General features: G+C 38.0%; 1 protein-coding gene across 2 annotated transcripts in view; it reads left to right on the top strand.

The window, feature by feature from the left end:
• The window catches only part of Mettl8 (methyltransferase 8, tRNA N3-cytidine), a 94,468-nt gene that overhangs the window by 38,305 nt on the left and 33,188 nt on the right, over positions 1–22,975 (top strand). For both annotated transcript variants that reach the window (XR_006852293.2, XM_046447549.2), the window contains exon 2: positions 1,092–1,246. Coding sequence is in view for 1 of the 2 variants with exons in the window: in XM_046447549.2 (XP_046303505.1) it covers positions 1,104–1,246 (143 nt within the window). In the remaining variant the exon portion in view is untranslated. The remainder of the gene's footprint in view (positions 1–1,091; positions 1,247–22,975) is intronic.

The raw sequence follows: 22,975 nt of genomic DNA, 5'->3' as shown, positions 1-22,975 counted from the left end.
CTGGGGATTGAACCCAGGAGTGCTATACCACTGAGCTACATCTCCAGCTTTTTTTTTCTTTTTTTGGAGACAGAGTCTTGGAAAGTTGTCCATGCCTGCCTCAAACTTGCCATCCTGCTACTTCAGCCTCCAGAGTCACTGTGCCACTGTGCCACGCTCTTTATAATGTCTTTATTTTCCTTAAAAACAAAACAAAACACTTTTCCATAAAGATTTTAAAGTGATATATTTACCAGTACATAAAAGATGTCATGCTATTTTAAAAATATATATATTTTTGTTACAGATGGATACAATACCTTTATTTATTTATTTACTTTTATGTGGTCCTAAGGCTCGAGCCCAGTACCTTACACATGGTAGGCAAGCGCTGTACCACTAAGCTAACCCCAGCCCAAGATGTCATACTCTTTCAATTAGTCTTCCAAAATAGGGATCAATTTGGGCTAATCAACTAAGCAGTTCTCTTGGGCGAGGATTAAAGCTTGTATTTTATAAAGGGCAATCCATTATACAACCATATTACTGACTATTCTTCAAAAAATATATGTATATAGAATTGTTAATATTAAGAATTGCTAGGATCCTGTCTTAATATGGTATTTATTTATTTGAATAATTTTTTGTATTAGTTCCGTATGAAGAATGAGATTTAATAAAGGCTTGTTTTCTTATTTTGCCACTACACTTGGGGTTTTTGGTCTTGAACTATCTCCTAGAAATATATTTCCTAGAATTCCCAAAACAAAATAGTAAAATCTTTTTTAAAAAACTGTCTTTTGTATGCAAAATTCAGATTTTGGGCTTGTATAATTTGGCCACATGCTAAAAATTAAGTAAGCACATACCCTACAAAGCACAGTTGGTGGAGGCTGTAGTTTATGAAAAATTCCAGCCAATGTTACCCACCCTAAACTTTCCTTTCTTTTGGCCTGAGAATAATTCAGAAGAGGCACTATCGTACCCATCTTTCATTTTTAAATGTTTGGTTTCCACGTCCTTTCTGAGGTTGTAAACCTGTAGGAACCAGTTTTGACTATTAAGCAATATACCATTTAGTCCATACTGACTAATTATTTGTGACTTTGCAGGTACTGCTGAGGATGAATGTGATTTGGAGAAATTATATTTGCTGCCTAAGACTAAGAAAGGTGCCACACAGATGCCACAGTGGTTCCCACCCAGTGGCCCCTCTGGGATCAAGAATTTTAACTGACCCATCCAAAGTTTTTGAGCACAATATGTGGTGAGTTCTCTTTTTTAGGTCTGATATTATGTATGTTTATTACATATCACCAGTGATATTATTTAAATTTAGTACCAAGAAAGGATTTTAAAAACTATTGTTTTTATTTAGGTTGTAGAGAAAAGCAAGGGTAACCAGTCCTGACTTAATGTGTTTCTAGTTCTAAATTGCTTTTCTAATGAAATTGGAAAAGTGGAACTTCCCTAGTGCTTTAAGCCAGCCCTCCCTCCTTACCTCTGATCCTGACTTGCCAGTGTATTACTGGGTAGAGACTGGGTGGGAGGCTCTTTCCTAGGCAGGGTCCTCCTCTCACCCCACAGGCCCTTCATCTTTACAAATTGTTGTCAATCAGCCAATTGTATATACAGCACCTGCTGCTTCCTAAGCATCAGGGGAAGTCCCTGCTTTCAGAGAATCCAACACTATTTGGGAAGATAGGTAAATAGGTATGTATAGGAAAAGCTGATAATCAACAATACCAAACAGTAAATTATAAGGGCCCAGTGAGTGTTATAGAGGACATAAGCCTTATGAAGAACAAATAAGTAATGTAAAACAACTTGTGTATGGGCATAGTCAGGAAGGCTTCTTAGAGTGAGCAGAACTAAAATTAGGATTATTTATTCTGCCTCCTGTTCCTGGCACAAAGCCTGACACAGAAATATTTGTTGACTAATGATTTGGATAGGTAGAGCTGGATTAAGGGCATTCTGAATGAGAAGAAAGTCATAAAACAGAGATGAGGAAGTACAAGGCATTTTTAGGAGACAATAAACAGGGCAGTTTGGCTTAAAAAAAGAAAAAGCACATCTAGGAGACTATTGAAAGATAAGATTGGAATGATATAGGCCAGATGTTAGGATGGGAGCAAGATTATGCATGGTCCTAAATTCATAGCTGAAGTACAAGATGCTATAGAGCCACCAAGGAGAAATGATTATATACATATTTGGTAACAATATGCTGGACAGATCAGCAGGGATAACTTGAAGCAGGAGAGAGCTAGTGAGAGAGCTCGTGAAGGAAGAATAAATAGAACTTGGTACTTGTACAAAATAAAGGAAAAGGAAGAATTTGAAGTTTTGAACTTAGGTCACTGCTAAGAAAATCAAGAAGTTAACTGATTTTTTATTTTGGAAAAAAAAGATGATGAATTTAGATGTAAACATTCAAATAGGCTTTGAGAAAAGGATAATCTGGTAAAAAATGTCCAGAATACAGAGACTGCTGCTGGGAAGAGGGAGAAAAAGTATCTGGGCTAGAAATGCAAAGTGGGATGTAATAGCTCCAGACAAAACTTGTTATCAGACTGCCTCTGGGGCAGGTCTATAAGACTGGGAAAGTGATTTGGGGACTTTTTTAATGTTTTTATTCCAACAGAATATCAGATTAAAAAGGAAGTTTACTGATCTTTTATTAATTAGTCGTATAGTGTGCAGTATGGTAGCCACTAACCACGTATGGGTTATAGAGCACTCTAAAATGTAGTTTGTCTGAGTTAAGGTGGGCTGAAAGATTTTGAAAATTTAGTATTAAAAAAAGGTAAATTATTCAATTTTTATCGAATTTCATATTGAAATGAATGAAATTTTGGATACATTGAGTTAAATAAAATATATTATTAAAATCCATTTTATCTCTTTACTTTTTTAACATGGCTACTAGAAATTTAAATTATATATGTGGCTCACATATATAATTTACTTTTTTGAAATTAAAAAGAGTAAATTAAATCATTTTGACTACCATTACCAGTATGGACAATTACTGTAGGTTGTGAGAAAAAATAGGCCCTTTTCCAGGCAAAGAGATCTCCACAGGAACTTCTAGTCCCAGCCAAGATCCTCATTTACAAGGTTGGTTTTGTTTTTGTTTTTGTTTTTTCTCCTTCATTAAACCCTAGTGATTTAGTTGTCTATGTTCTATTTTCCTATCTGCTGCTACCTCCAGCTCTTTTGCCTGAAATTTTTGCTTACCTATTTAAATTTCTGTCTTGTCATCAACTCTTGGGAAAGCAAGGGTTCATTAGTCCAGTGCTTCTCAAACACTGAGGGTTAGCTTTGGGATGACTGCACAAGAATCCCTGGGAGAGTACCTTTGCATTAGGCCTAGAGATGTGGCCTAGGGATTTTTAATTTGAAAAGCTTTTGGTAATTGTTGAGCAGCCAGCCAGGTTTAAGAATCCTTGATCCAGTCCAATGACTTTCAGATTTTTTCTCTCTGCCTTTCTTCCTTCCTTCCTTTCCTTTTTAGTGCTGGGATTGAACCCAGGGCCACTCACTGAGCTACATCCTCACCCCTTTTTATTTTTATTTTGATACATGGTTTTACCAAGTGGCCCAGATTGGCCTCAAACTTGTGATCCTCCTGTTTCAGCCTGAGTAACTGGGATGCACCACTGTGCCTGGCTCAGACTTTTCTTTAGCAGGAGAACTTTTTTCTAGTGAAGTTTTTATATGACATCTCAATATTTAAAAGGTAAAAATCAGAAGGTAGAGGGAACTGTGACCATGCACAGAGCAGGCCCAGCGGCCTGCTGAGGGGCAGAGCCGCCCCCCACCCCTCGCGCCTGCCAGGTAGGGGAACTGTGACCACGGACAGAAAAGGCCCAGTGGCCCGCGGCAGGGCAGAGCTTCCAATCACTCCTGCAAGGTAGGCGGGCCTGCGACCCACCGGCAGAGGAGGAGCAGCGACCTGCTGAGAGGCAGAGCCGCCCCCTCCCCCTGCGCCGGCAAGGTAGAGGGAACTGTGACCACGCACAGAGCAGGCCCAGCGGCCTGCTGAGGGGCAGAGCCGCCCCCCACCCCTCGCGCCTGCCAGGTAGGGGAACTGTGATCATGGACAGAGCAGGCCCAGCGGCCTGCTGAGGGGCAGAGCCACCCCCCACCCCACGCCCCTGCCAGGTGACCACCGACAGAAAAGGCCCAGTGGCCCACGGTGGGACAGAGCTTCCAATCACTCCTGCAAGGTAGGCAGGCCTGCGACCCACCTGCAGAAGAGGAGCAGCGGCCTGCTGAGAGGCAGAGCCGCCCCCTCCCCCTGCACCGGCAAGGTAGAGGGAACTGTGACCACGCACAGAGCAGGCCCAGCGGCCTGCTGAGGGGCAGAGCCACCCCCCACCCCCGCGCCTGCCAGGTAGTGGAACTGTGACCACCGACAGAAAAGGCCGAGTGGCCCGCGGCAGGACAGAGCTTCCAATCACTCCTGCAAGGTAGGCGGGCCTGCGACCCACCGGCAGAAGAGGAGCAGCGACCTGCTGAGAGGCAGAGCCGCCCCCTCCCCCTGCACCGGCAAGGTAGAGGGAACTGTGACCACGCACAGAGCAGGCCCAGCGGCCTGCTGAGGGGCAGAGCCGCCCCCCACCCCTCGCGCCTGCCAGGTAGGGGAACTGTGACCACGGACAGAAAAGGCCCAGTGGCCCGCGGCGGGACAGAGCTTCCAATCACTCCTGCAAGGTAGGCGGGCCTGCGACCCACCTGCAGAAGAGGAGCAGCGACCTGCTGAGAGGCAGAGCCGCCCCCTCCCCCTGCACCTGCAAGGTAGAAGGAACTGTGACCACGCACAGAGCAGGCCCAGCGGCCTGCTGAGGGGCAGAGCCACCCACCACCCCCCGCCCCTGCCAGGTGACCACCGACAGAAAAGGCCCAGTGGCCCGCGGCGGGACAGAGCTTCCAATCACTCCTGCAAGGTAGGCGGGCCTGCGACCCACTGGCAGAAGAGGAGCAGCGGCCTGCTGAGAGGCAGAGCCGCCCCCTCCCCCTGCACCGGCAAGGTAGAGGGAACTGTGACCACGCACAGAGCAGGCCCAGCGGCCTGCTGAGGGGCAGAGCCACCCCCCACCCCCCGCGCCTGCCAGGTAGGTGGAACTGTGACCACCGACAGAAAAGGCCGAGTGGCCCGCGGCAGGACAGAGCTTCCAATCACTCCTGCAAGGTAGGCGGGCCTGCGACCCACTGGCAGAAGAGGAGCAGCGGCCTGCTGGGAGGCAGAGCCGCCCCCTCCCCCTGCACCGGCAAGGTAGAGGGAACTGTGACCACGCACAGAGCAGGCCCAGGGGCCTGCTGGGGGGCAGAGCCGCCCCCCACCCCCCGCGCCTGCCAGGTAGGTGGAACTGTGACCACCATCAGAACAGGCCAGACCTGCAACCGAGAGACAGAACAGGCCCAGTGGCCTGAGGAAGGGTAGAGCCGCCCCCCTCCCCCCGCACCTGCAAGGTAGGCGGACCTGCGACCCACTGGCAGTACAGCCCCAGAGGCCTGCAGAGGGGCAGTGCCGCTGCCTGCACCTGCAAAGTAGACAGAACTGTGACCACCCACAGAACAAGCCTAGCGGCCCGCAGTGGGACAGAGCCGCCGCCCGCGCCTGCGAGGGAGACTTTGCAACTATACAAGACCAATATAAATATATAGGGGGAAAATTCAATAACACAACAGTTTCACTAAGTAGAAAGGAACGCAAACAGTATGAAGAGACAAGGAAAGAAAGGACCACAAGCAATGCAGGTCAACTCAACATTAGAAGAGGTAATAGCTGCAGCAGATGGAATGTCAGATAAAGAATTCAGGATATACATGCTTCAGATGATCTGGAGTCTCAAGGAAGACATCAGACAGCAAAATCAGACAATGAAAGATCACTTCAACAATGAATTACATAAACAAATCCAAGAAGCAAAAGATCAACTACACAGGGAAATAGAGGTTATAAAAAACAAACAAACAGAAATCCTAGAAATGCAGGAAGCAATAAGCCAACTTAAAAACTCAATTGAGAATACTACCAGCAGAGTAGAACACTTAGAAGACAGAACATCAGACAATGAAGATAAAGTATTTCAACTTGAAAAGAACATAGACAGCTCAGCAAGACTGTTAAGAAACCATGAGCAGAACATCCAAGAAATATGGGATAACATCAAGAGACCAAATTTAAGAGTCATTGGGATACAGGAAGGGACAGAGTTTCAAACCAAAGGATTGAGCAATCTATTCAATGAAATAATACGAGAAAACTTCCCAGACTTGAAGAATGAGACAGAACCCCAAATCCTAGAAGCCTACAGGACGCCGAATGTGCAAAATCATAAGAGACCCACACCTAGACACATTATAATGAAGATGCCCAACATACAGAATAAGGAGAGAATTTTAAAAGCTACAAGAGAAAGGAAGCAGATCACATTTAGGGGTAAGCCAATCAGGATAACAGCTGATCTTTCAACACAGACTCTGAAAGCTAGAAGATCCTGGAATAACATATTTCAAACACTGAAAGAAAATGGGTTCCAACCAAGAATTGTGTTTCCAGCGAAATTAAGCTTCAGGATGGAAGATGAAATTAAAACCTTCCACGATAAACAAAAGTTAAAAGAATTTGCAGCTAGAAAACCATCTCTTCAAAACATCCTTGGCAAAACATTACAGGAAGAGGAAATGGAAAATAACAATGAAAACCAACAGTGGGAGGTAGGACACTAAAGGGGGGAAAATAATCAAAGAGGAAAACAAACCATGTTTAGTAACATAAATAAACAAATATGGCTGGAAGAACAACCCATATCTCAATAATAACCCTAAATGTTAATGGCTTAAACTCACCAATCAAGAGACACAGGCTAGTAGAATGGGTCACAAAACAAGACCCAACAATATGCTGCCTACAGGAGACGCATTTGATAGGAAAAGACATACATAGGCTGAAGGTGAAAGGTTGGGAAAAATCATATCACTCATATGGACTTCGGAAACAAGCAGGAGTATCCATACTCATATCAAATAAAATAGATTTCAAGCCAAAGTTAATCAAAAGGGATAAAGAGGGATACTACATACTGCTCAAGGGAACCATACACCAACAAGACATAACAATCATAAATATATATGCCCCAAACAATGGTGCAGCTATGTTCATCAAACAAACTCTTCTCAAGTTCAAGAGTCTAATAGACCACCATACAATAATCATGGGAGACTTCAACACACCTCTATCACCACTGGACAGATCTTCCAAACAAAAGTTGAATAAGGAAACTATAGAACTCAATAACACAATTAATAACCTAGACTTAATTGACATATATAGAGTATACCACCCAACATCAAGCAGTTACACTTTTTTCTCAGCAGCACATGGATCCTTCTCAAAAATAGATCATATATTATGTCACAGGGAAACTCTTAGACAATATAAAGGAGTAGAGATAATACCATGCATCCTATCTGATCATAATGGAATGGAACTGAAAATCAACGATAAAAGAAGGAAGGGAAAAGAATACATCACTTGGAGAATGAACAATAGGTTACTGAATGATCAATGGGTTATAGAAGACATCAAGGAAGAAATTAAAAAATTCTTAGAGATTAATGAAAACACAGACACAACATATCGGAATCTATGGGACACATTGAAAGCAGTTCTAAGAGGAAAATTCATTGCTTGGAGTTCATTCCTTAAAAAAAGAAAAAACCAACAAATAAATGATCTCATACTTCATCTCAAAATCCTAGAAAAAGAAGAGCAAAACAACAGCAAAAGAAGTAGAAGGCAAGAAATAATTAAAATCAGAGCTGAAATTAATGAAATCGAAACAAAAGAAACAATTGAAAAAATTGACAAAACTAAAAGTTGGTTCTTTGAAAAAATAAACAAAATCGACAGACCCTTAGCCATGCTAGCGAAGAGAAGAAGAGAGAGAACTCAAATTACTAACATACGGGATGAAAGAGGCAATATCACAACAGACACTTCAGAAATACAGAAGATAATCAAAAATTATTTTGAATCCTTATACTCCAATAAATTAGAAGATAGTGAAGGCATAGATAAATTTCTTAAGTCATATGATCTGCCCAGATTGAGTCAGGAGGATATAGACAACCTAAACAGACCAATATCAATTGAGGAAATAGAAGAAACCATCAAAAGACTACCAACTAAGAAAAGCCCAGGACCAGATGGGTATACAGCAGAGTTTTACAAAACCTTTAAAGAGGAACTAATACCAATACTTTTCAAGCTACTTCGGGAAATAGAAAAAGAGGGAGAACTTCCAAATTCATTCTACGAGGCCAACATCACCCTGATACCTAAACCAGACAAAGACACTTCAAAGAAAGAAAACTACAGACCAATATCTCTAATGAACCTAGATGCAAAAATCCTCAATAAAATTCTGGCCACTCGGATACAAAAACTTATCAAAAAAATTGTGCACCATGATCAAGTAGGATTCATCCCTGGGATGCAAGGCTGGTTCAATATACGGAAATCAATAAATGTTATTCACCACATCAATAGACTTAAAAATAAGAATCATATGATCATCTCGATAGATGCGGAAAAAGCATTTGACAAAGTACAGCATCCCTTTATGTTCAAAACTCTAGAAAAACTAGGGATAACAGGAACATACCTCAATATTGTAAAAGCAATCTATGCTAAGCCTCAGGCTAGCATCATTCTGAATGGAGAAAAATTGAAGGCATTCCCTCTAAAATCTGGAACAAGACAGGGATGCCCTCTCTCTCCACTTCTGTTCAACATAGTTCTCGAAACACTGGCCAGAGCAATTAGACAGACGAAAGAAATTAAAGGCATCAAAATAGGAAAAGAAGAACTTAAATTATCACTATTTGCAGATGACATGATTCTATACCTAGCAGACCCAAAAGGGTCTACAAAGAAACTATTAGAGCTAATAAATGAATTCAGCAAAGTGGCAGGATATAAAATCAACACGCATAAATCAAAGGCATTCCTGTATATCAGCGACAAATCCTCTGAAATGGAAATGAGGACAACCACTCCATTCACAATATCTTCAAAAAAAATAAAATACTTGGGAATCAACCTAACAAAAGAGGTGAAAGACTTATACAATGAAAACTACAGAACCCTAAAGAGAGAAATAGAAGAAGATCTTAGAAGATGGAAAAATATACCCTGTTCATGGATAGGCAGAACTAACATCATCAAAATGGCGATATTACCAAAAGTTCTCTACAGGTTTAATGCAATGCCAATCAAAATCCCAACGGCATTTCTTGTAGAAATAGAGAAAGCAATCATGAAATTCATATGGAAAAACAAAAGACCCAGAATAGCAAAAACAATGCTAAGCAGGAAGGGTGAATCAGGCGGTATAGCGATACCAGACTTCAAACTATACTACAGAGCAATAGTAACAAAAACAGCATGGTACTGGTACCAAAACAGGCGGGTGGACCAATGGTACAGAATAGAGGACACAGAAACCAATCCACAAAACTACAACTACCTTATATTTGATAAAGGGGCTAAAAGCATGCAATGGAGGAAGGATAGCATCTTCAACAAATGGTGCTGGGAAAACTGGAAATCCATATGCAACAAAATGAAACTGAATCCCTTTCTCTCGCCATGCACAAAAGTTAATTCAAAATGGATCAAGGAGCTTGATATCAAATCAGAGACACGCCGTCTGATAGAAGAAAAAGTTGGCTACGATCTACATACTGTGGGGTCGGGCTCCAAATTCCTCAATAGGACACCCATAGCACAAAAGTTAATAACTAGAATCAACAAATGGGACTTACTCAAACTAAAAAGTTTTTTCTCAGCAAAAGAAACAATAAGAGAGGTAAATAGAGAGCCTACATCCTGGGAACAAATCTTTACTCCTCACACTTCAGATAGAGCCCTAATATCCAGAGTATACAAAGAACTCAAAAAATTAGACAATAAGAGAACAAACAACCCAATCAACAAATGGGCCAAGGACCTGAACAGACACTTCTCAGAGGAGGACATACAATCAATCAACAAGTACATGAAAAAATGCTCACCATCTCTAGCAGTCAGAGAAATGCAAATCAAAACCACCCTAAGATACCATCTCACTCCAGTTAGATTGGCAGCCATTATGAAGTCAAACAACAACAAGTGCTGGCGAGGATGTGGGGAAAAGGGTACACTTGTACATTGCTGGTGGGACTGCAAATTGGTGCAGCCAATTTGGAAAGCAGTATGGAGATTTCTTGGAAAGCTGGGAATGGAGCCACCATTTGACCCAGCTATTCCCCTTCTGGTCTATTCCCTAAAGACCTAAAAAGAGCATGCTACAGGGACACTGCTACATCTATGTTCATAGCAGCACAATTCACAATAGCTAGACTGTGGAACCAACCTAGATGCCCTTCAATGGATGAATGGATAAAAAAAATGTGGCATTTATACACAATGGAGTATTACTCTGCATTAAAAAATGACAAAATCATAGAATTTACAGGGAAATGGATGGCATTAGAGCAGATTATGCTAAGTGAAGCTAGCCAATCCCTAAAAAACAAATGCCAAATGTCTTCTTTGATATAAGGAGAGTAACTAAGAACAGAGTAGGGTCGAAGAGCAGGAGAAGAAGATTAACATTAAACAGGGATGAGAGGTGGGAGGGAAAGGGAGAGAGAAGGGAAAATGCATGGAAATGGAAGGAGACCCTCAGAGTTATACAAAAGTACATACAAGAGGAAGTGAGGGGAAGGGGAAAAATAATATAAGGGGGACAAACGAATGTCAGTAGAGGGAGCAGAGAGAGAAGAGGGGAGGGGAGGGGAGGGGAGGGGAGGGGGGATAGTAGAGGATAGGAAAGGCAGCAGAATACAACAGACACTAGTATGGCAATATGTAAATCAATGGATGTGTAACTGATGTGATTCTGCAATCTGTATATGGGGTAAAAATGGGAGCTCATAACCCACTTGAATCAAATTGTGAAATAGGATATATCAAGAACTATGTAATGTTTTGAACAGCCAACAATAAAAAATTAAAAAAAAAAAAAAAAAAAAAAAAAAGGTAAAAATCAACCTGTTCTGAATGAAGCACATGGAGGCCTGGGACATAAGCAGCTCCACTTTTTTCCTTTCCCACATTCCATTACTCTACCAGCCTGGAAGACCTTCAGAGCTCTGCTCTCACAGTTTGAAAACCTCAAACTAGTCCAGACAGCCATCCTTCTCCATAGCTTGCTCTCCAAGGGGTTATCCAGCCTGCACTGGGATACCACTAGTAACCCCCTCCTCCAATAGATATATACTATAATAACAACAGTAAAAATTATTTCCTTCAAGAGAAAAGGAAGTAGCAGCTTCACTTCATCTCCCCACACATCCTTATTTCCACCTCCTATATTTTTTTGCATGAAGATTTGTTATATATATTTGTTTGTTTTCTCCTTCCTTCAAGTCCAAAGTTCTGTCTAAAAGTTTTCATTTTCTTCCTTGTTTTTTTTTTCTTCATATTTAAGAATAACATTTCCACTCTTGCTGAATTTGACTTTTTACGGACTGTTTCTGTGAAAGTACATGTCAATTTTCTCTTACAGATGTTGCTCTGAATTATATGTAGTTCGTTTTTTCCTCTAGCCTCTACTTTGTATGGATGAATTACTCTTTCTATGATCCTTTTAAAACTTTTTCTTAACAAAAATATTCCATTTTATTCAGCTTCTAATATTCTGAGACAAATTTATCTTCCAGATTTTAGATATTTGTATCACTATATTTGTCAGCCTATAGTCTTGATTTTAAATAATTTAGTGAAGTGAAATTCACATAACATAAAATTAACCATTTTAGAGTGAACAATTCCATGGTGTTAGTTACATTCACAACTTTATACAACCAGCGCCTCTATCTAGTTCCCAAACATTCCCGTAATTCCAAAGTGAAACCCCTTGTCCATAAAGCACTTATTCCCACCCCCTTACTCCCAGCTTTTGGCAACCACTAATCTATGTTCTATCTTTGTAGATTTGACTATTCTGTATAATGGAATCATACAATATGTGACCTTTTTGTCTGGCTTTTTTCACATTGCATAATATATTGGAGCTTCCTCTACCTTGTAGCATATTCTTTATTTTTTTTAAGGCCAAACAATGTTTCATTATTTATATATACCACAATTGTCTTATTCATTCAACTTTTAAAGAACATTTATGCAGTTTCCACCTTTTGGATCTTGTGAATAGTACTATCAACACATGTATACAAGTTTGGATCCCTGCTTTCAATTTGAGGAGGTGTATACTTAGGTCTAGAATTGTGGGGGTCACATGGTAATTCTATGTTTAAGGTTTTGAGCCATTGTCAAGCTTTTTTTCCATAGCAGCTAGAAACAGCTGGACTATTTATTTTACATTCTATCTTTACTCTTTTAATTACACTTACTGTATTTAAATCATTACTGGGGAAATACTGACCAGAAATGATATTCAAAATGCTTTTGAGACATGACCCAAAGGTCTATCTTTATTAAGCAGCTTACACTGTTACTTGGGAAAATCATTCCCCATTCCACATTATTTCTAGTTTAATTGTGTGGGAACTTTTCAAGATATCCCTGAAATTTGTAAGGAAGCAACAAGCATTTGTGTTTATCTTATGACTAAAGTAGCTAAGCCTGTGGGATGATCCTTAGTTAAAAAAAAAATACAGCTTACTTCATGAACCAGTACTTAGAGACATACTTCATTACACATTCATAAAATAGGGACAGAAGTTGCCTGTACAGTTTTTACCATGTGAGATGTGTACCTGGGTTCCCATTTGTTCTATGTTACTGTGTTTCCATTTCATTCTCTTTTTAAGTATTGGGTAGACTAAGTTGATTTCATGACTCATGGAAAGGTTATAACCTTTAGTTTAAAAAACACTGAGCTAAGCCATTGTCTGTAGACCCAAGGTAAGACTTGGATGTTGCAACATTATTTCTGTTGTATAAGCCATTTAAATAATAGGATGTTTTTCTGATCTCAATAAGGTTCAGATTCTAAGAATTCTTTAATATTACATAATTTTCCTTATATAATCATTGTATGATCATCTGACTGCTCTTGCCCTATTTCATACATCGTAAATATTTTCTTTGACTTCCTCCATCATCACATTTATTTTGAGAGGCAGTAGAGTACAAATGTTGACATTACAGACTTAATGGTTACCCAGCCTTGGGAAGCTACTTAATATCTCTCTCTCTCTCTCTCTCTCTCTCTCTCTCTCTCTCTCTCTCTCTCTGTCTCTCTCTCTCTCTTTTCTTTTTTTATAATTCAGTGAAGTGAAATTCTCATAACATAAAATGAACAATTCTGTGGTATTAATTACATTCCCAAAGTTAACCTAATTCTGGGAAGATACTTAATCCCTCTGTGACTTAGTTTCCTTTTTCTAAGATGGGATAATAATAGTAGTATCTACATCATAGCATGTTATTAGGTTTAAAATGATCACATTTAACATAAAGTATCTTTACATTGTAAATAAGCAACATACTATATAATAATTAGTTATCTTATTATGATTACTATTTTCTAATGTGTTCTTTATTTATGTTTTTTCTTAATTATTTGACTGTATGATTATATAGAGAAGAGCTTAGCTTGCATTTATTTCTTAGCTATATTCTCCATAATATTAGCACACAATAAATATGTTTGAGTAAATGAATCTATATAGAGAAATATAAGATCTAGTTCCTGTCTACTGGAAGTTTACAATTAGACTGAAAATGAATACAGTGGCTAAACATGGACTTTAAATCCAAAATACCTGAATTTGAATCCTGTATCTATCCCCGTCCATCTATATGAACGAGCAAGTTCCTTCCTGGTGTGAGTATAAAGGAGATAATACATGTAAAGTTGTCATAATAGTAAGTGCTTACTAAAAGTCATAATTCATATTATTATTAGATGAAGAACTGAGATATATACTTATGAATAAATAAACAACATAGAGCAATATGCAGGATCATAATAAATGATAAAGACAGCAAAGACCCTAGGAATTCAAAATAGGAGATTCCTAAGATGGAAATGAAAGAGCAGGTAGAATTTAACCTGAGCCTTGAAGAATGAGGAATACTTAAAGAGTAAATCATTTTTTTGTTATTGCTGTTCAAGTGGTTGCATGAACATCTGGATTTGAGAATAAATACATGAGGTATATTGTAAAGCAAGCAAATAGACCTGCTCAGTTGGAAGTTGGGTTTAATGTTTTGAAACTAGATGAGTGATATGATGAAAGTATTTAGGAAAATTAATTAGCACTGTTGTTCAGGATACTTAAAGTTAGCTATTATGGAACATGTAGTGATATCCTTTATCTCCAGCATTTTCTGAATATTGATAGGTGCCCAGCCCTGGGCTAGGATGTGTGGAGTATGCAAGAAAAGACTAAAAAATAATCACTGCTCTGATCTATTTAAAAAATAAGCCAGAGCCTTCCAGGTAAAGAAGATGGGATGAACTGAAAATCAGAATATTCCTCCTCCAACAAAATGAAAAGAATTAGTAAAAGCAAGCAAAACAATGCCAACAGCAACCCAGTGAAAAAGACCATACACATGGAAAACTAGTCACCAAGGAAAGAAATTATAGATTCTTATGTGGTTCCTAACCCCATCTGCATCCATCAGAAGTAGTAACTAGAGAAAGAAGGTCAGCAGGTAAATTATGAGACTCCTTCCTAAAACTCATTAGGCAGCTGTGGCAAAAGGTGAAAATGAACTCTTGGAAATAAATACTCTTACCTATCATCACAGAATTTGAAGTCTCAGCAAAGCAGGGAAAACTAGAGCATTCCTTATTTTCTGGGGCTCCATGTTGAATTGAGAGAACTATCTGAAGCCCAAGACAAACTTATTTAGGAATAGGACACATCCTAACTAGGTAAATGAAGCTTAGCACAGGACTTAATCATCCTTAGAAAAAAGAAGGAAAAAAAGAAAGACGTGAAAAAGAAAAAGCAGACTCAGCTTTTTGGCTCTCAGAAGGCCAAGGTGCAACTTTCTGCAGTTATCATGCATCCAGGCACAATTGACCTTAGCTGCATTTGCTGGGCCTTTCAAGTTTAATCCTAGAGATTAAAGTGGAATACCTAGGTGCACCTGTGGGAAGCTGGTGCCTCATCTGCCCTGGTTCTCCATCTCAAACCCCTTGTTTAAAAAAAAAAAAGATATCACCAAGTCATCTGGTGACTTGAAGTATTTAAGGACTACAGTAAAACTGCCATTAAGGGGACAGGCCAACCCAGATTAAGGTGGTATCTGCCTCTTCCCTGATCATCAAAACCCTCCACAAACCACTCAGAAACACAAAGGGAAAAAAAAAACAAAAAACATTAAGCACAATGGAAATATCACTTCTAACGAGTTTGATAGTATTGCCTGCTAGATATGTCATTAATTTTTAGCCAGAGAGCTCCCTGAAACCATTAAAGAGGTTCTAGAGACTGCCCGGTCTTGGGCTGCAGTGTTGAATGCTGCTGCCTTCATGACTTTATAAGTGGCATTAACAGTGGTGCAGTAGAATGTCCAGCTAGTGAAGAATTACAAAGAAAAATATTCCAATAAAGAATCATTTGGCAAAACAAGGTAAAATGCAGATTCAGACTCTCATAAAGGCTACCTATTACTCAGCAAAGTCCATCAGTAACCCCCATCCCCCATTAGGCTACAAAAACATGGATAAAATACATAATGCCCAGTCTTTGAAATAGAGCTTATAGGGACAAATAAAAAGTTATCTGGAAAAAGTAGAATGTCATGCCAGGTGCCATGGTGCACGCCTGTAGTCCCAGAGGCTCAAGAGGCTGAGGCAGGAGGATCATGAGTTCAAAGCCAGCTTCAGCAACTTAGCGAGGCACTAAGCAACTCAGTGAGACCCTGTCTCTAAATAAAATACAAAATAGGGCTGGGGATGTGGCTCAGTGGTTGAATGCTCCTGAGTTCAATTCCCAGTACCAAAAAAAAAAAAAAAAAGAAAGAAAGAAAGAAAGAAAGAAAAAAAAGTAGAATGTTGAGGGAAATTTACCTGTAAAACAAGAGAAAAGACAGAAGAAAGGAGGGAGAGGAACATATAGTGCGTTATGGAATATAGTGCCTTGTGTATTAGTTTGCATTTTTCTAATAGTCTTTATAAAGGGAATCATATAATATGTTCTCTTTTTGCCTAGCCTCTTTTACTCAGAATAATTATTTTGAGGTTTATTCATGTTATAGCATGTATCAATATTTTTTTTCCTTTTCATTGCTGATAAAAGATTCAGTCAGAATATATTTTAAAAAACTCTCAAAAATCTTTGGGCACAATGGCACACACCTGTAATCTCAGTGGTTCAGGAGGCTGAGAGGAAGATTGCAAGCTCAAAGCCAGCCTCAGCAACTTAGCAAGACCCTAAGCAACTCAGTGAGACCTTGTCTCTAAAAAAATACAAAAAAGGGCTGGGGATGATGCTCCGTGGTTAAGAGCCCTTGGGTTCAATCCCTGGTACAAAAAAAAAAAAAAACCTCTCATAAGTCAATAATAAGGATCTGGGACATAGCTCAGTGGCAGAGCAATAGCCCAGCTTGTGCAAAGCTCTTAGTACTCCCCCCCTAAAAAAAATTCAGTAATAACAAAACAACCCAATAAAAATGAAAAAAAGATTTTAACAGACAGTTCACCAAAGAAGTTACACAGATGGTAAATAAGCACATGAAAAAATGCTCAACATCATTAGTCATTAGAGAAATGCAAATTAAAGTCACAGTGATATACCACTTCACACTAATTGGAATAGATAAAATTCAAAATACTGAGCATACCAGTGTGAGTGAGAATGTGGAGGAAATGGAATTTTATACATTGTTAGTGTATAAAATTGTTAGTGAGAATATAAAAATGGTATAACCACTTTGGAATACAGCTTAGAAGTTTCTTCTTTCCTTCCTTCCTTCCTTCCTTCCTTCCTTCCTTCCTTCCTTCCTTCCTTCCTTCTTTCGTCTGAGTGCTGAACTCAGGCCTTGTACCCTGCCATTGAGCTACATCCCCAGTGCAGCTTGGCAGTTTCTTTAAAAGTTAATCATATACCTACTATTAATAGACACAAAAAGATGAATGAATTTCAAATGATTATGCTGAGTAAACAAAGCTAGGAATAAAGAGTATAGTAGTCTCCTCCTATCCACAATTTCAGTTACCCAAGGTTAACTGTCATCCGTGTGTGTGTGTGTGTGTGTGTGTGTGTTGTGTGTGTCCTTCACACAGGCTAGGCTCTACCATTGAGTTACATCCCCAGCCCTGGTCCAAAATATTAAATGGAAAATTTAAATATTAAAATTAAAATATTAAATGGAAAATTTCAGAAATTAACAATTCATAAGTTTTAAACACAGTATATTGTTTGTTATTCTGTTTTATTATTAGTTGTTGTTAATCTCCTATTGTGCCTAATTTATCAATTAAATTTTATTATATGTGTGCATATAGAAGAAAATACCCATAGTATATCTAGGGTTAGGTACTACCCACCATTGGAGGCATCCACTGTGGGGCCTTAGACTATACCCTCCATAGGTAAGGTGGGACTGTTATACATACTATGTTTTCTTGTATTGTTCTAGAAAATGCAAATCGTTCTGAGCTGGGGTTGTAGCTCAGTGGTAGAGCGCTTGCCTGGCATGTTGTAGCATGTATCAATATTTTTTTTCCTGGTTTGATCCTCAACGCCACATAAAGATAAATAAATAAAATAAAGGTATTGTATCTATCTAAACTACAAAAAAATTATTAAAAAAGAAAATGCAGAGCTGGGGATGTGGCTCAAGCGGTAGCGCACTTGCCTGGCATGCATGCGGCCCGGGTTCGATCCTCAGCACCACATACAAAACAAAGATGTTGTGTCCGCCGATAACTAAAAAAATAAATAAATAAATATTAAGAATTCTCTCTCTCTCCCTCTCTAAAAAAAAAAAAAACAATGTAAATCATTCTTTACAGACAGAAGGTGGAATGGAGGACTGCTGAGAAGGAAAGAAGTAGAAGGGAGGAATTACCAAGGGCACAAGGAATCTTTTTTTTTTTTTTTTTTTTTTTTGCAGTACTGGGGATTGAATCCAGGGCTTCACACATACTGGACAAGTGCTCTCCCGCTGAGCTACATCCCCAGCTCTCCAGGAAACTTGAAGTTTGGTGCATATGTTTGTTATCTTCACTGTAGTGATGATTTTACCAGAGTTTACATATATCAAAACTTATCAAGTTATACAACTTAAATATGTGCATTTTAGTATATTTCAGTTATACCTCAAAAGCTGTAATCATATAAAGTATGGTTATAGCCATACATTGGAAAATAATGTAGCAGTTAGTAAAAATAAGAGATCTTTGTATACTGATACAAGGAGATAGTTACAATGCATCATTAAATAAAAAGAGCAAGTTTAGAAGAGGTATCTCTAGTATAACCTCATTTTTTAAATGAATTTCTGTGCTACAAATATTTATATATCTTTGTTTTTATTATTTTTTAAAAAAAATATTTATTTTTTAGTTGTAACTGGACACAATATCTTTATTGTATTTATTTTATTTTTATGTGGTGCTAAGGATCAAACCCAGGGCTTCACACTTGCTAGACGAGCGATCTACCGCTGAGCCACAATCCCAGCCCCAATATATTTCTGTTTTTAAATACACAGAAAAATTCTGAAAAAGTCCACATTATCCTGAAAACAGTGCTTATCTCATGGATAGGAATAATAATAAAGTAGAGATGAAAGACTATTTTAAATGCATCGGTATTGTTTAAAGTTTAATTAAAAGAAAAAGAATGACTTCCTTCAAGAGATGAATGGATAAAGAAAATGTGATATAAACACACACACACACACACACACACACAATGGAATATTACTCAGCCACAAAGAAGAGTAACTTTATGACATTTGCAAGTAAACGGTTGGATCTGAAGACTATCACACTAAGTGAAATAAGCCAGTCCCAAAAAGTCAAAGGTCAAATATTTTCGCTAATATGTGGAAGCTAACCCACAATAAGGAGGGTGAGGGGAGGTATAGGTATTCAGTAGATTAGACAAAGGGGAATGAAGGGAAGTGGGATTGGAAAAGGAAAGACAGTGGAATGAATCTGAAATAATTTTCCTATGTACATATATGAATACACCATAGTGAAAACCATTCTGGGCTGGGGTTGTAGCTCAGTGGTAGAGCATACATCCATAAGAATGGGGTCTTAATTAGAATAAGATACATTTCATGCTTGTATAATTATAGCAGAATGAATTCTACTGTCATGTATAACTAAAAAAGAACCAAAAAAAGTGCCCCTTTTACTCATCCAATCCCTGTCTTGTTATCTAACTGATGATAAAGTGTGTATTCTTTAGTATAGATTACAATTCCTCAAAAATTTTGAATTCTACCAAGTCTTCTTCATCTTTGTGTCCCCAATTGACAGCTCGGTGCCTGATATATATTATAGGTTCCCAATAAATATTTAATGAGGGAAGTGGACATTGGTCCCAGCAGCTGTGACACCCATTGCATTGTATGTAGAAGTGAGAAGGCATTATTTTCAGTATTTATGTCTTCTCCTTCCTAAGTAAGAAACTTATTGCTAACAGCAACAGTCAACTGAAATATTCATTATTGCCAAAGAAAAAAGTAGGTAGCCAGAGTCAAAATATACATTAGAATAAATAGAGGAAAAGAAGGTTTAACTGGAGCTAGTTCAGTTATTAGCTGATAGGCCTATAATAGCTATATTTTATCCATTCTGAGATTCACAATTTCTCACCAATTAACATCTCTGAAATCATGACACTTCTTGTAATTGATGACATCTTAAAATTGTACTTGGAAATGGCTTTTTTTTCCTTAATAGTTCAGAAAATTATGCCATTGTAGATTTGATGAAATCGGATAATTATAACCCCAGAGTACTTAAGCTTAACTTGAACACTGTTTTGAGAACTATTACTCTTATTTGACTAATACAAAAACAGAGAGAGACATAAAATTTAAATGATTTTTTCCATTGCCATACATCAAGGCTAAGAAAGTGTTTGTTATATTCTTAGAAAAACATTAAAACCTTTTGCTCTATGGATAAGTGTGCCATGGATGTAGATATAAAGTTCAACCAGGAGGAAGTATGTGTGAATATAGGGGGAAACACTCAGTAATAAAAGCAATAAAAATTAAAACTATGAAGTAACCTTTTAGATCTATTAAATTAACACCAGAAAAGAAAGGGAGGGAGGGAGTCAGGAAAAGAGGAAAGAAAGAAGGAAGGAGGAAAGAGAAGGGAAGGGAAAAGGAAGAGAAGGGAAAGGAAATAGATAATATCCAGCCCTATCCTGACAATGTTGTAAATTCATAGAACTTTATTTAGGTATCTTTTTTTTTTCAGTCTCATCTTTTCCTTATGTTCCCTTTTTTCCTGTCTTCTTTTGGATAAATTGAATACTTTTTTTTCTTTTACTCTGTTCTATTTTTTCTACTGGCTTTTTGACTATGTATCTTTGCATTATTTTTTAGGGGTTATTCTAGGACTATAGTTTCAAATATCTTTGCCTCAGGACCCCTTTATACTCTTAAATCACTAAGGATCCCAAAGGTCTTTTATTTATATGGATTAGGTCTGTTGATATTTTCCATATTAGAAATTAAAATTGAGACATTAAAAATATTTATTATTTTCAAGATAAAAATAAAACTATTATGTATTAATATAAATGACATTTTAATGAAAATATCTTTATGTTCCCAAAAATGTAGTGCAAAGAGTGGCATTATTTTAAATGTCCGTAAGTCTCTATAATGTCTGGCTCAATGGATGATGCTGGCTTCTCATAATTGCTTCTGCATCCAATTTTTGTAACATGTTTATGTTGAATTACATGAAGGAAATTTGGCCTTACATAGATATGTACTTGTAAAGGAGTTTTTAACAACCATTTTCAGTTAATTGTGGAAAAATTTTTTGATATTACATTAAATATCAGTAGTGGCAGTTTCTTTGTTGTAATTTCTAATATAAAACCATAAGAATGAGCTTTTCATATTCTGCTACATTATAATCCCTTGGTGCACCTTGCACTTTGGGTGGATTCTTTACCTATGTAGCATCATGCATGGGTAATTTGGAAAAGACTGGCTCTGTTTTGTGTAGATCTTCCAAATATTGACACGTTTTATTATGCAATATTTAAAAATCAATTTGTTAATACCACCATCAGTCTTTCAGGAAGATCTGATAGCTATGATTAATATTATTATTATTAATATTTTTATTGTATGATTAATATTATTGATAATATCTTGTACAGAGTCTAAGATTATGTTGTCTTCCTTTAAAGATGTTGAGTTTTTGTTTTGTATTGTTTGATTTTTTTCCTGGTAAATGGCTAATTTACTGACTGATTTGTTTGGGGTTGTGTTGATTTTAGGTTGTTAGAATGGGATATTTTGATGTCCCTGAGTCTATAATGGTTCCTAATCCTGTGGCAGGGATTTCTGGGGTTTTAACTGAATACCTGAGGTGTTCAGAGAGGTCTCTCCATTCTAACTTAGCTGGAAGTCCAGAGAAGCACAGTACTTCCTATCTCCAGTGATTTTCTTCGCCCCCACTCCCATAGGTTTTCTGGAGCCTCACCTTGTGGATGAGCAGCTAGCAATAGCTAAAAACTCTGGGGAAATTCTCTTTTGGCTTAGGGGCCTCCTCTGAATCTACTACTCTCTCAGTATTCTGCTACACAAACCCTTACTACCTCAGCCACTCTGAGCCCTGATCTCTGCCTTTTTAGCTCATGAAACTATCATTCAGTAAAACAACTACTCTCTTCTTGGGGGACTTCACCTATTTATACCAGTCTAGAATTGTCTCCCCAAACAGAATGTCTGCTTAACTGGGGGGACTCACCTTTTGTGTTTCTCCTATCTTACGGATCATAGTATTGTCTGATGCAGTCCAATGCCTGAAAAAAGTTGCTTCATATATTTTATCCAGTTTTATGTTTTATAGAAGGAGACTAAGCCCATTACCAGATATTTCATCATGGCCCAAACTAAGTCCTATACAATATTAGTCATAATTATGATGAAGATTTTGGAGCTGTATAGAAAAATATGTATATAATAAATATGAATTTGTTATAGAAGTAAGAATTATTCAAATACTTTTAGGCTGAAACTAGTAAACCCTGTTTTTTTTAACTTAAAAATAAATATTTTATTTAAAATTCCCTAGCCGCCTCATATTTGTCTTTAAATTATGTTCTGAACTAGAGGTATACCTCAGTGGGAAGGTGCTTGCCCAGCATGCACAAGGCCTTACCTAGGTTCGATCCCCAGCACTGAAGAAATAAATAAGTAAGTAAGTAAATAAATAAATACTATACTATACTGAGACCTTTATATAGATGGTAAATAACAAAGACAGGAAAACAGTCTATTTATGTAGTTTACACTGGGTGCTTTCTTCATTAATATCTGAATATTAAGAGTTACAATATGAAGCATCCCCACATTTAGAAGAATTTTCTGTAGGTATAATCTTCAAAAACGTTAGTATACAAGCTAAACAAGTATGGTATGAATGTGTGTCTTTTAACTTCTTCAAACCAAAACAAATGCAATTATTTAGACTGCTGCCACCATCAGCTTAAAGTTAAAACAGAGAATCATCATTTAATTATACCATAGATATAAAAGGAATGGGAAATATATATATGTAATATATGAACTGAGATCACAGGACAGATAAATACTACAAAATCCTGAGGCCAATTTTACCAGTCATATTATGAATATTTGTCTTACTAAAAAAAAAAAAAAAACAAAAAAAAACTTCCCTTTTATTTTCTTTTTTGAGTGTTCTTTTTTCTAAATTTTCATGAAAAGTATTGA

The sequence above is a fragment of the Marmota monax genome, unplaced genomic scaffold (genome assembly GCF_021218885.2).
Source record: "Marmota monax isolate L192 unplaced genomic scaffold, Marmota_monax_Labrador192_F-V1.1 WCK01_AAM20220418_F8-fsc00007, whole genome shotgun sequence".
NCBI classification, from domain to species: domain Eukaryota; kingdom Metazoa; phylum Chordata; class Mammalia; order Rodentia; family Sciuridae; genus Marmota; species Marmota monax.
The sequence above is the reverse complement of the archived record's forward strand: the minus strand, read 5'-3'. Positions and strand labels throughout refer to the sequence as shown.